Below are 15264 nucleotides of genomic sequence, written 5' to 3' on the forward strand. Positions count from 1 at the left end.
CGAACAGCAAAACGGCCCCTTATAATGTTTTTAAATCAGCTTGCTTCCAACTTCTTCATGTTACTGGCAAGGTCAGAAGAGGATCCACGTGAGCAGGTAGTTCCCCTCGGTTCCTTTACCTTATCTTATTATGAAGGCGAAAGAGAAACTGGCTTGAATAGAGATTATTACTAATAGAATAACTCACAAATCATTTCCCTACAAAGTATAGGGAGTATACTTAATTGAAGTATACTCGACCTACAACACTATGTTAGTTCCACGATGTACAATACTGTGATTCAATACTTCTATACATTATAAAATGGTCACCACCTTATGCAGTTCTTGGCTTTCAGGTTTTGAACTTGACATCTGAGGTCTGCCTAAGCAGGGAAGATCTTGAGGTGAAAAACAGGCTCCTATTTCTTTCAGATCTTGAGTCACATTGCCATCCTCTAAGAGTCACTAGGCAGGTCCACTCTGTACATGTGATCCAGCTCCAGCAATCTACAGCAGATTCTACTCTGTGACCAACACTGGTTAGGAATGTCCTCTTTAGTCTGATTATGGTCATCTTCAGGGTGTGACACACCGCAGGAAAGAAGTAAATTCCTTGTAGCTCATGAGAGCCCCAGAAAGACTGATGAAAAACTTTTTAACTTGCTTATCAAATCCAGTTTTCGGTCTCTTATTCTCTTAAGTAATGAGGTCCATTTCCCACAGCTTTAAATACAATCTCAACATACATCATCACTGTAACTAATCTTGAGTGTTTTCTAGATACCAGGCATGATTTTAAGGATGCTATCTATACACATTAACCCATTTAATCCTTGTAACAACTCTGTGATCTGTACACCATTACCACCCTCCTTAAAAATGAGGAGCTGAGGATTACCCTGGTGGTACACTGGATAAAAATTCGCCTGCCAACTCAGGGGACAGGGGTTCAATCCCCAATCAGGGACGATTCCACATGTCTCAGCAACTAAGACCATGCGCCACAACCATTGAACCTGTGTAACTAGAACCTGTGCTCCAAAACAAAAGAAGCCCGTGCAGCTCAACTAAGAGCAGCCCCTGCTCGCCACAAGTCAAGAAAGTTCGAGTGCAGCAACGAAGATCCAGATCAGCCAAAATAATTTTTACAAATACGAGGAGCTGAGGCATAGAGAGACTAAGTGTCTTGTCCACATTACACATGTGGTGATGGATAAAGCCTGAGTTTGAACTTGGTCAAATTTGAGCCCCTATTTTTTTTCTTATTTTTAATTGGGGGACGTTTTACAATCTGTGTTGGTCTCTGCCATACAACAACATAAATCAGCTATAACTATACATATATCCCGTCCCTCTTGAATGTCTCTCCCAGCCCACCCCTCTATGTCCTCACAGAGCCCCAGGCTGTGATCACTGTGTTACACTGCAGCTTCCCACTGGCTGTCTGTCCTACACCTGGTGATGTATGTTTCCATGCTCCTTTCTCAATCTGTCCCATCCTCTCCTTAGCCCAAGAGCCCCGATTCTCAGCCACTATGTTCTGAGCCTATGCACTGTGTATGAAAATATGTCTCATTCATTTGAACTTTACTGGTTCTATGAACCTCCACAGGAGAGCTTCCCTCTTGTAGAAACCTGAACAACAGGACTAGCTGGAATTGTTTTCCTATGGCATTGTAAAGGTAGATGAATTAATTTAAATGTTAAATTTGTTAATCACAGCACATTTTCATTTAAAAAAAAACAAACAACTGAGTACTTAAAAAACACCTCATTGCTTACCTTTTATATCTCTATGAACAATCATATTGCTGTGCAAATAATGAACTCCCTCAAGAATTTGACGGGTATATTTCCTGGTCACATTCTCAGTAAGAGCTCCATATGCTTTTAATTGGTCCTTAATGGAGCCCTAGAAAAAAAGAAAACAAAAGAAAACTATAGTATGGTTTGAAAGGAAAAGTACTGGTAAATATTTTTAAGATTTGTGTACCTATATTTATCTATTATTCTTATTGACTGAATGAAGTGCTCTTTATTTTATTTATTTGGAGTTTAGTTGACATACAATGTCATGTTAGTTTCAGGTATATAACATAATGACTCCACATTTAAATACATTACAAAATGATCACCACTATGATCATTCCTAGTAACCATCTACCTCAGTACAAAGTCATTACAGTATTATTTGACTATATTCCTTATGCTGTATATTACATCCCATGACTTATTTATTTAAAACTAGATGTTTTAATTTGGAGAATCCTAGTTAATGACTAGAAGGCTTTAATTGGAGAACACAGGAATTCTTAGGAAGGACATTATATGCTATTAATTTAACGCAAAACTCTACTATATTTCTGGACTGGAACTGTGAAAGAGTAAGTGGCATAGCTGAAGGAAGCCTTTAAATTATTTTTTGACTGATACCCTTGTTTCTGTTACTGTGCTGGTTCTATCTCCTGTTCCCTTGCAATTAGTACAATTTATAAAATTCTCCAGTACCTTTGTCTTGCTTGTTTTTGCCCTGAACACATTTTTAAAAAAATTTTCCTACTTGTTCTTCTATATGTGTCCTACTTTACATTTATTTACTTTGTTCTTACTTTGTTTTTATTTTTATTTTTTTTTACTTTGTTTTTAAAACACTGTTTTATTGATATCTGAAAATTTACTTCTCAAGAGAAAGAATGGGTATGATTAGAAGATCAGAACACATATTAGATTTTAAAGGTTTTATTTTATATACTCACCATTTTAGCTCAAAACGTGAGAAAATATATTAAAAAGGAATTTCTAATTTTCTGAAGTTTTTTTAGGCAGGTGCTATTTCTGAGAACAGGGAATCAATCTGAGGTAAGACATAGGCATCTGAATTTTGAAAAAGCTTCTCTGATAATTCCAACGTGCAAATCTGATAATCATCACTTTAAAAGATAGAAATAAAATGCTTCCTGAGGGACAAAATCTTTTCCTTTAAAGAGAAAATATATCCAAATGTTCCTGTCTTTCTTTCAATTCTTGTAAACTGTATACTCTGTCATATAAAAATAGATCCTTGGATTTTGCAGATTTAGCCACATGCTGTTCCCACTATTCTGAGCAATCCTTGAAGAGACAGCAAGATGCAGTTCTGCTAAGCCTGACTTGCAGACATGTATTGAAAGCCTTAGACAGTGAGTCAAGCCAGGCAACCAGGCAAACCTATAACTCAATGTGGCTTACTGTTCAGTCAACTTACTATGTCTCTATTATAATAATGCACAAAATAACACAGCTAGAACTGAGCTTTCCAAATCATAAGCGCCCCAATACTTGTAGGCTGCAAATGATTGTCAGACTTACGCATCCTCTGGGTCCTCAGGCAGCTAGGCCAGTGGCCCATGGTGCTAACAGCTCTCTCAGTGTAATCTGTATACTGCCATGTAACACGAAAATGTTACCTTCTTCAGTGTGAACAACTGGAATGGGCTGGAAAGCACTGTGCCAGATAAACTGTGTGTGTGTAAGTAAGAGTAAAAGAAGTCAACTGCTAATCCAGGTACTGGAAATAAAAGAAACTTACAGTTCTGATATGAAAATAGTTCTAGATTAGCTAAAAAATGGAATGCTATGTTTGGGGAAATTGAACAACAGAACGACATTTCTGGCAAAGCTTGAATCCAGGGCATAAAGGGGTCCACTATACCAAATCTACTGAAGGAAATTATACAGAATTCACAGACCTGGAGATTCAGCAAAGTCTAGGAACATTTAGGTCCAGTCCATATATGCCATGGGCTTATCATACATATAATTCATTTAGATTATCAAGAACTATAATTAATCTAGTAACATGCTTTTCAAATTTAAGGACTGATAACCTATACTTTGAAAAGATAGCTATCTTTACAAAATCTAATCAGAAATGTGATCTAATACCTTTTCCTGGATAGTCTTAGCTTAGTCTTAAGATTGCTAAATATATATTACTTACATTTCTATTTGTGACATAAATTGGTTCTAGCCAACAAACCAATTTAATTAATGTTATATTCAATAGTCTGCATCTCTAGTCACATTTATTCATAGATATTTAATTTACATATTTACTGCACACACAGTAATGGAAATCTGAATAAGAGAAAAATCAATCACAACACTAACATAATACATTTTCATTTTTTTAGTTTCTTCTGTTATTGTTCAAATACAGATACTTTTAAAATACCATTACCAATATCAAAAAGTATTTTATATTCTTTTTTGCTCTCAAAGAACTTCCCACCTCCTCCAACTTTGTTACTTGGTTTTCACAATTTTAAATATATATTCTCTTGGACAATGTCATCATAATTTACTTCCACTAAATGAACTGATATTTCCACTTTTCCCATTACAGACAGTACTAAAATAAAGGTACACAACTTTCTTCTTCTTTTGCATTATTTCTGTAGACTAAATTTTAAAGAACATTTTTTACACTACCAACATAACCTTTGAAAATGAAACAGCAGCAATGACGAATAACAATGATGTCACTATAAACAATTATTCATGAAAATAAAAATAAAAATAAAGTTTACTGTTGCTCTTGTAAGATTGAGGACAGTTAAAACCATTACAATCAGTTCTCTACATTCTCGGACTCCACATCTGCAGACTCAACTGAAAATATTTGGAAAAAAATTTCCAGAAAGTTCCATAAAGCAAAACTTGAATTTGCTGCACTGGCAACTATTTATGTAGCATTTTACAGTGTATTAGGTATTATAAGTAATTTAGAGATGACAATGTATACGGGAGGATGTGTGTAGGTTATATGCAAATACTATGTCCTTAGATAAGGGATGTGAGCATATTTGGATTCTGATATCTGTGGGAGGTCCTGGACTACTCCCTGGGGATACCAAGGGACAACTGTACTATCAGATACTGGTCCACAGTTTTGTTGATCCATAAGATTAAACTGTAATATGTATATTTTATTTTACATACAATTCTAATAAGCTCTTTCCTTAAAGATCCACAAATCTTTTTCTAACATATATCACCTATTATGAGAATGAATGTATTTTTAAGTGAGTAAATATATCACCATCTTGAAAATCATTAGTTTTACAACGTATTCTACATATACTAAAAATAATGTAGAAGGAATGAAAAGTTTTTTGCAAATTACATTTTCACCTCCTAATGAAATGAATGACTCAGGCAATTATTACCAATCTGTGTTAAAAACATTTAGGTGGATGACTGAAAAGGAATTGGATAGTCCCATGTGCCACTGCTACCGCTCAGATTACTTTCTGGTCTTCAGGAAAACAAAACTTTACAATGGAGAAAACAGGATGTCAATTGCCCTCATCAAGCCGTCAATTTTAACATCACTATCAGAACCACCAGAAACTGTATGTCTTCTAATGGGATGCGCAGCATCATCTGGGATGCGCGAGAGTAAAAGCTGAATGTGAATATAATTTAGATTTTAGATCTACCTTGGAGTTTATAGGAAATATGGGGACAAAGGAACAAACTAAATCCCACCACGAGGATGTGATCAGAGAAATCTATGAGATGAGACTGTCGACAGAACAATTAGCTTGGTCTGTGTGTCAAATCTATGTCACCTAAAAATTGTTTTCTGTTCAAAGAGGAGTAAGAGACATGGCAGCAAAATGCAATGTGTGGTCCTGGTCTGAATCCTGGTTTGGATAAACCAGTTATTCTGTTATTTTTAGGGCACTTAGGGAAATCTGAGGATAGACTGCTATGATGTTTATAATCTATTTTAGTATACTTTAGTATTTAAAAAAAAGAAAAGAAATACAAAGATAAGTAAAGAAGATAGAAAAATAAAATTATATTAAATTTAAAACTCTTCCAAAATGTCTGTAACATTTTATAATCAAAGTTGTTTTTTTCTTTATCCTCAACTAAGACTTTAAATAGAGTATCTCTAATTTCAAAGGATGTACTAACTTACCCCTGGCATATATTCCATAAATATGGAAAGTGTTTTTTCTTGGGGATCCCTCAAACAGCCATAATACTGAACAATTCGCTCATGCAGCAAGTTTTTCAACAACTGAATTTCACACTCAAGTGCATTTACTTCCTGAAAGACAGAACTCACTGTTAAATCTTTATAGCATTGCTAGTAAAAGCAAAAAAAATTCAAACATCATGGACCATCAAGGTGATTTCATTCTGAAATTTCCACTTCCCAAAGAATAAACATTTTAAAGTCTCTAAGCAATAATTAGGTAACAGTACTTGATGGTATGCTAAACCAACACTAAATCAGATTAGGAATACAACTGAGTATTAAAACAGAAAATCCAGAGTACACAGTAAATAAACATATCTATTTTTTTCAAATAATTTGCATTGAGGAAAAACAAAAAAATTCTATGGTGTGTTGTATTTATTTTAGTTAAAATGGTTCTTATAATGTGACAAAGTAGCTTGTTCAGTGATTCTTACCTTGCTGGTCTCAGGACTATCTGGGTCAAACTGAACTTGCTTAACAGCCAATTCTCTTCCTGTATCAACATCGTAACAGAGGTAGACCCTGCCAAAGGCTCCCTGGCCAAGTAATTTGCCCAATCTCCAGTTGGTTGGAGCACGAGGTGCTAAAAAAGAACATCTTCTTAAAATGGGAGTAGCCCAATGGCACACAATGGTTAAGGACTATTGCATTGGTGATATCTTTAATTGAATATGCTTGGATATTAAGAGAAAATCATGTTCATCCAAATTCGTAATGATCATCATCTTTGAAACTTTAAGAATTCTAAATTCAAACACGGTTCAGATTCCTATGACTAATTTTTTCCAATAAGATTTTTTTTACCTGATTATAAATATAATAGCATCTTTCACTCAATTTAAAATGTCTCTGATTATGTAAGATGCGCTATTTCTAATCTTTATTGCAGTAATATTTGTAATAAGTTTTTCCATCTGCCTACTATGTAGAAAGCTGGAAGACCATCACTCTCATTCTAATACAAGGAAATCTTTAAAGCAGCCAGTGGGAGAAAAAAAGCACCTTACATACAAGGGAACAAAGGTAAGAAATACAGCAGAATTCTCAGAAAGTATACAAGCCAGAAGACAATGGAGAAACAGTTTTAAAGTGCTGAAAGAAAAAAATTAAAATGTCCAGAATTCTATACCCAGAAAAATGTATGTATCTTTCAAAAATAAGGAAATAAAAGTTTTTCAGATAAAAGCTGAAAGAATTTGTTACCAGTAGACTCACATTAGAAGGAAAGGTTAAAAACAATCCTTCAGGCAAAAGGGATATGATACCTAACGAAACCTGGATTGATATAAATAAAGATCTGTAGAAATAAGCTGGAGGTATATATAAAAGATATTCATCTCTTATTTTAATCACTTTAAAATATAGTTGTCTAAATCAAAAATAACAGCAATGTAATGCAAGTTGCAGGTGTAAAAGTAAAATATGACAACACTAGTACAAAAGCAAGGAATTCAGAGTGTACAAATATTGTTGCAAAAAATAAAACAGAAAAAGAGACACAGAAGTACAGAACAGACTTTTGAACTCTGGGGGAGAACGTGAGGGTGGGATGTTTTGAAAGAACAGCATGTATACTATCTATGGTGAAACGGACCACCAGCCCAGGTGGGATACATGAGTCAGGTGCTCGGGCCTGGTGCACTGGGAGGACCCTGAGGAGTCGGGTGGGGAGGGAGGTGGGAGGGGGGATCGGGATGGGGAATACGTGTAACTATATGGCTGATTCATGCCAATGTATGACAAAACCCACTGAAATGTTGTAAAGTGATTGGCCTCCAACTAATAAAATAATATTAAAAAAAAAAAAAAAAAACAAATATTGTTGCAAAAAATATCCTTGAGCATGAATCTTTTATACATTGCTTACAAGATAAAGGTCACATATTTCACGATCTGGCCTCAGTTACCATTCTAGTTCTATTTCCGCTGCTTCAAGTAAGATATCCTCCACCTCACCAAAAAAGAACTATTTCTCATTTTCGGAATATGTCATGTGTGCGTAGTCACTCAGTTGTGTCCAACTGGGTCTCTTTGAGACCCCAAGGACCATAGCCCACTGGGCCCCTCTGTCCATGGGGATTATCCAGGCAAGAATACTTGAGTGGGTTGCCCTGCCCTCCTCCAGGGTATCTTCCCGACCCAGGGATTGGACCCAGTTTCTCCCACATTGCAGGTGGATTCTTACCATCTGAGCCACCATGGAAGCCTAAGAATACTGGAGAGGGTGGCCTATCCCTTCTCCAGGGGATCTTCCCAACCCAGGAATTGAACCAGGGCCTCCTGCATCGCAGGTGGATTCTTTACCAGCTGAGCCACCAGGGAGGCCCAGAATATGTCACGGCCTCCTGTATATGTCACCTATTTAATTGGTGAATTCCTCCTCACATTAAAGGTCTTGACTAGACACTATACCATAATTATTTCTCCACACATCATTCTCCCCATTAGATTACATCTTGGAGGTCGTATTTGAAGTTTCTCAGAGCTAAGCATTCAATAAGGATATGTGGAATGAATGAATGAGTAACTGGTAACAATTTTTCCTAACAAAAGCAAAAGATAGTAAATCATTTAAAGTGATACCATGCTTTTACCCAACATTATAACCACTGTTAGAAATATAATTTTTACCTCCTTTGAAAACCTGATTTCACCCTGAGGACTGGCTTCATTATATACACTCCTATTAATATTATAAAATTCTGCAAAGGTTCTGTCACACATTTCGCTATGCCAACTTCTATTACTCACAGCGACTGGGTGGGCTAATGTCCATCACAGTCAGAGTAGGGTTGTCTATGTCACTTCCCCTTCTTCTTATTCGGCTCTCATCATACTCTGGGGTAAAGATGCTGCTTCCACTACTAGTGCTTAAGGAGTGGTCAGTAGGACTGAAACTCACAGGAGATCGGAAGCTGGTCCCCTGGGTCCTTCTAGCTCTTGGGAAAGTTTTACGACCTACAAAATGAAAACAGAATTACCTTGCAATTTTTAATGATATATTGTGATTGAAAGTATTTAAAATTTGTAGCATAAGGAACAGAATTTGTTCTGTGACTAGGATAAGAAGCTAAAACAGCAATGATTATTTGATTTTACATTTTAAACTTAAGAACAGTATTTTTAAGAGTTCAAGGAAATACCCCAGCTAACACTGAATCACGAAAATTTAAAAAAAAAAAAAAAAAGGTGTAAGCAGAAATGAAAAATGGGGGAAAAAGAAACAGAATCTGAATATAAGTTCAAATAACTTTTGTGTTAACACACTCACCCATTCATAAAAGCACAGACAGAACTCCCTCAGTTTGTATAAAAAGGAGAAAAATGTATTTTATTTTCATTTTCAATAATGATTTAAAACATAAACAAAAATTGTAAAGTTAATAGGAAGTACTTTTTCTCTTTAAAAGGATAATACAAAAAAAAGGAGAATACAGTATGCATTTCATCACTAAGGGAGTAATTTTTAATTAATACCATTTTAACTACTTTTCTTTCTAAGGAAAGACATGTCTCAAGAGGTAAGCTGGCATAAAGCTAAAACACTATTGTAGTTATGATCCAAAGTCTTTTTAAAAAGTTTTAAGTAGAAAACTAAGTCATATAGGAACAAACATTTTTATTGTTTGTGAGATTTTTAACAACTGTTGTTGATCTAATAAACTTACCATCATTATAGTCCTGATGGTGATATGAAACATGATACCTTCTTGGATATGTTCCTCCTTTTCCAAATTTTTCAAAGATAGGGTTATCATAGTCTATTAAGACACATAAGAAAGTTATATATTTTTAAAAAATCAAATATTTCTAATCATGAAAAACACATTTACACATTTTTGATTTTTAAAAAAATTTCTCTCTCCCACCCAGCCAAAATATTATTCAATGACATAAATATTTAAACATTTAGAATGTGAACAGTCTAACCTGAAAATTCCTGATGATTATCAGGGTAGCTCTGTGCCCTAGGCATTCGTGATTTTGGATAGCTCTCTCTAAAAAGTAGAAAAGTCTCATTATTTTAAGAGAAAGTATTTAAGATATTTTTTTAAAATCTTTATGCAATATCAATATCTGTATGTATGTGTAGTTATATAAAATTATATATATATTATATATAATTTTATATAAAATATACACACAAATGTATATATTATATACATATAATATATATATATATATATATAAAATATATACATATACACACACACATACAGCATTCACTCTGAAATATTAACTGATAAAAGGAAAGTTTTTTCAAACACTTATTTGATACATGCACACAAAAAGCCTGACTTTTAAAACTGACCTACAGAGTATAGTAGTTAAGAAAGATACATTTTGGCATTATGGATACATAGAAACACCTGTGTTTCAATCCTAGCTCTTCCTCTTAAACTAGTTATTGCAACCCTGGCAAATCATCTTTCTAAAAAGATTTCCACATTTGTAACAAGGAGATAATACTAACTCAGCAATTTTATACTTGTCTATCTCAGGACACTGTCCTTCAAATATTAAGTACTCAATATGTAGCTTTCACATCACCATTCCCCTGAACTCCTTAAATGTTTTAAATATCTATCTTGAGACAGACATGGGCACGGACAATATATATGGTTTCATATATATATGAATAATAGAAAATTAAATGTGTATTTCCATACAATAGTAGTTACATTTTCAGAAGTTGCTTTCAAGAGCAGTCTCAGAGGAGAATAAATAGGTACTGACTTTGCATGCTACAGGTGAAAACTGTCCTACTGAGACCAGGAGAGAGGGAGCACTTACAACAAAAATTCAAGATGCAACTTGACCATGCTTATATTCCTGAACAAAAGTGTATTTCTCACAGAAAGTACTTAAATTTTAATTGACAACCAAAACTGGGACATATTTACCAAGAATGCACAGTACTTATAATTTGGTACCAGAGTAAAAATAATCCTGAGCAAGAGAAATTAAAAGAATCTCCAAAATTAAACCTATTATGAAAAATCTGACAACAGTTTCACCAACACAGGTTTAAAAGTAAACGTACATAAACTCTAAGTTTGCCTTTAGTTTCAAACACAATTTACCAAGCAGGAAACTCAAAATATTATAATCAGAAATCATTTTAAGTAAAACAGATACTGAGCCCGATGACTGGAAAAACCAATTTGCCATTAAGTATACATGAATACGAACTACATTCCTCTGAATGTAGCACAAAATTTGAGTTGACAATTCAACATGCTATTAATACACATGCATATTTACCCATATATATTAAAAAACAAAAATTACAATCAACATTACCCATCCAGAGGGCTATCAAGTGATGGACAGCTTCCTGAGCCAGAATTTTCAGGGCTGCTTAAAGATAATGGGTCCAGCATCTAGAAAAATAAAAAGTCCACCTTGATTCTAAATAAATATAACTGAAGTTACTGTTTTTTTAAAAATAGCTTTGTTGAGATACAATTCATGTATCATAAAACTCACCCACTTTATTAAAGCATATAGTGCAATTCACTGGTTAATAGCAGAACGTATAACTCTCACCCAAATCGCAGAACACTTTCAGTACCCAAAAAAGAAACTCCATATCCAATAGCAGCCACCCTATTTAAATGTTTTAAAAGTAGTTGTCTCCGGTAGGCGGGCTACAACTGCAAAATTTCCTAATAGAAAAATAGGAATTTTCTATATCTTCTGCTCTGGATTATCATCTAAATAATAAAAAGCTAAACACTTCACATAATTTTGTTTACTGAAAACTGAACAGCACCACCCAAACTGAAAATAAATGACACCATGACTGCTACATTATTAGAAAATGTAAACTCCTGTAATAATATAAGCAGCCAATGTAATGATAAGAAAACAACAGCAATTCCATAAAAATACTTCAATACTACAAAACTTTAAAAAAACATTTTAAGGGCTTCCATGTGGTCCAGTGGTTAAGAATCCACCTGCCAAGGCAGAAGACAGAGGTTCGATCTCTGGTCCAGGAAGATCCCACAGGCTGCAGGGCAACTCAGCTCATGCACTACAACTACGAAATCCAAAATCTACAGAGCCTGCGTACCACAACTACAGAAGCATGCGTGCTCTACAACCCGTGCTCTGCAACGAGAGAAGCCACGGCAATGGGAAGCCCATGCACCACAACAAAGCAGAGCCCCTGCCAGCAGCAACTAGAGAAAGTCTGCGGCAACTCAGACCCAGTACAGCCAAAAACAAAGACATAAATTAAAAAACAAATCTTTTTTAAAAAGATTAAAAAAAATTTTTTAAATGTTTTAGAAAGTAGACAAACCTCAGCTTCACAAAGCTAAATATTTATTAAATTGAATGTTAATATCAGGATTATAAACAAATGCATTCATTCATTTATGAACATAAGAAAATCAGCCTTAAACCACCTTTCTTTATATACGAATGCACACAGACACATGTAAATTTGTCACATGGGTATTTTCCTGTATTTCCACTATTTTGTTCACTTAAAAAGGAAGATATGGGACTGGAGAAGAGGTAAAACAAATACCTTCCTCCATATACCTGCCAAACCACACTATCCCTGACAACATCCCTTTAAATAAAATGAAAAACAACATTCAAATTTTGCTTACTTGGTCCATGCTCTCTGGAATGAACTCTCCTTCACTGTTGATACTGGTAAATGACCCATTCCGGGCAACCTGGTGTAATTCATCTGGAATGTATCCAGGGGGAGGGGAGCTTCTATCTCTACTAGTGGGACCTCAAAAGAGAAAAATTATAGATTTTATAAATTCTAGCAGGGGACTAATTCTTATTTTAATTAAATATACACTCAGAACTTCTGGACTATAGTACTAATGATTTTAGCAACTGATATCCAGTTTTAATTAAAACTTATCATAGCACTCATGTCTGTAAAACTTCAAATGTTTTTTACTCTTTTCTAAAATCACACCTTAATGTAATATTCATTTACAGTCATTAGTATGTTCTTCTGCCTGCTGACAACTGCATTATGAGGTTGATAATACAATGAAAAAAAAAGTTGTTCAGTCATATCTGACTCTTTGCAACCCCATTATATAGTCTGCCAGGCTCCTCTGTATAAGGAATTCTCCAGGCAATAATATTGGAGTGAGTAGCCATTCCAGGGGATCTTATATTTTTATATAAATGCCACTGCTTCTTCATTTCCAAAGGTCACTTGTTACCCTTTAATGTAATTTATGAAAGGCATCATGATCTAGTGGAAAGTATATGAACTTCACAGTCCAACCTCGGTTTAAATTCCAGTTCCAGTTATTTACCAGCTCTGTCTTTGGGAAAGCTATCTAATCTCCATGAACCTGTTTCCTCATCTGTAAACATGGGACTAAATCTCCTTTGCAAGGCTGTTGTGATGGCAAAATTATTCATAATGAACATATGCCATGCACATTTGTCTACACGATGTTCTTTGCACTGCCTCTCTTTAGTCTCTAGAAATCTAAAGTGAGATTTACTTCTTAGTCATTTAGCCAATATTAGAATGTTTCCAATTTGGAATGCTGGATTTTATCCTTGGATACTTAACATTAGGCTTTTGGTGGTAAGCCATGTTCCTGGAATTTAAATTTCTTCATAGTTTAGAGAATTAGAGACACTAAAATAGTTCATCTCATTATGCTGTTTATTAACATAGTTTCTGTGCTTTCCTCCTAACTTATTGAAAGTAAACAAAAAAAAGATTTGAGGAAGTTATGTGAACATTTGCATTCTGGTCAAATTTCAAACAAAAAAGGCTCTTGCCTCATGTAAAGGGGTCGCTGTAAACACAAGTTGGCATTTGTTAGTGAAGAGATAGGGATAAACAGAACAAAATGATTACCAAGAGATATGCATAAAAAAGATAATTTTCTACACTTGATTCTAAAATTATTAGGAACCTCTGAGCCAGGAACTGATTTGGACTTTGTAACAACTATGATCACAATGTCCCTAAAGTTTTTATTCCTTCCATAAGCCCTTATTTACAAAAGAAGATAAATACAGTCATTATTCAAAGCACATAGGGAAGAAAAAAGGCTTTGAAAATTTATCTCCTTACTTGATAACCTATTTTTTTGAAGCTTTGTTAGTACTGGATATTTCAATGGTCGAGACCTCCATATCAGCATATACCCCTGTCCCAAAGGAAGTTCTTCCTCTATCCTTTGTGAAAATAATTAAAGGAAATAATTTTCAATAAATACAGGGAAAAGATAATGGTCATACCTATCAAAGCCATTTCAAGCTTAAAGAGGTGCCAGGAAAAGACTAGTAATTTTATACCTTACAGTTTCTGTTTCTTTTCGTGCTGGCACTGAAGTCAAATAAGAATATTTATTAGTAGAGTAAAAGGGAGGCATTCAGCACAGTTTTAAATGAAAATGAATTAAAACTGCCAATTTAACTAATGTATTTAGCTTGTTCTATCTAACACAATTAAGGTGAATTGGCATTTTTTTTTTTTGCTTTAAAATGATAGGTACTATATTGATAAGAAAAGGGAATACAGAAAGAAATCAATGATTAATAACAGTCATGCTTTCTAGTTTGAAAAGCTAAATGTACTTTAAAGTGTTCTCTCAACTGCTTGCTGCAATAATCCCATGATTTAAAGATAAGGACAATGTTACTGGTCGCTGGTTAATCAGAGAGCTAGAATTTGAACTCAGACACTTCTAATATTCTTTTATCAAAAATTTAAATTATATAAAAATATATACAAATGAAGATAAGCAACTATTATTATTTTACTTGTATATTATCTCTGCTGCTCATATTTCTAACACTTTGGAAACCCAAAGTAAGACTTAACATAAGACAGACACTTAGAAGGAAGGATACAGTCCTCCTCTGATGGCTCAGATGGTAAGGAGCCCGTCTACAATGTAGGAGACTCAGGTTAGATCCCTGGGCAGGGAAGATCCCCTGGAGAAGGGAATGATTACCCATCCTAGTATTCTTGCCTAGAGAACTGCATGGACAGAGGAGCCTGGCAGGGTACAGTGCATGGGGCTGTGAAGAGTCAGACATGACTGAGCATGCATGCTGCAGCAAGTCATAAATAGTTTGGGGACCAAGACAGAAGGTGAGCAACAAATTCATAAATTTTTTGATTTGTTCACATACCAATTTAATCTTTTCTTTCATTATTAACAATCCTCTTCTATCACCAGTCTTAGATTCCCTTCCACTTTCTTCCTATTCATCTGTTTTCATCTCCTTCT

The 15264-nt window shown here is 34.6% G+C and overlaps 1 protein-coding gene across 3 annotated transcripts in view; it reads right to left on the reverse strand.

Annotated features, from left to right (window-relative positions):
- MAP3K2 (mitogen-activated protein kinase kinase kinase 2) overlaps positions 1-15264 on the reverse strand; it is an 84753-nt gene that overhangs the window by 7703 nt on the left and 61786 nt on the right. For all 3 annotated transcript variants that reach the window (XM_065931961.1, XM_065931962.1, XM_065931963.1), the window contains 8 exons: positions 12643-12773; positions 11321-11400; positions 9947-10014; positions 9685-9777; positions 8768-8974; positions 6451-6599; positions 5951-6082; positions 1765-1894 (listed from right to left, as the gene is read on the reverse strand). In XM_065931961.1, the coding sequence (XP_065788033.1) occupies positions 1765-1894; positions 5951-6082; positions 6451-6599; positions 8768-8974; positions 9685-9777; positions 9947-10014; positions 11321-11400; positions 12643-12773 (990 nt within the window). The remainder of the gene's footprint in view (positions 1-1764; positions 1895-5950; positions 6083-6450; positions 6600-8767; positions 8975-9684; positions 9778-9946; positions 10015-11320; positions 11401-12642; positions 12774-15264) is intronic.

Source organism: Muntiacus reevesi, chromosome 3 (genome assembly GCF_963930625.1).
Source record: "Muntiacus reevesi chromosome 3, mMunRee1.1, whole genome shotgun sequence".
NCBI classification, from domain to species: domain Eukaryota; kingdom Metazoa; phylum Chordata; class Mammalia; order Artiodactyla; family Cervidae; genus Muntiacus; species Muntiacus reevesi.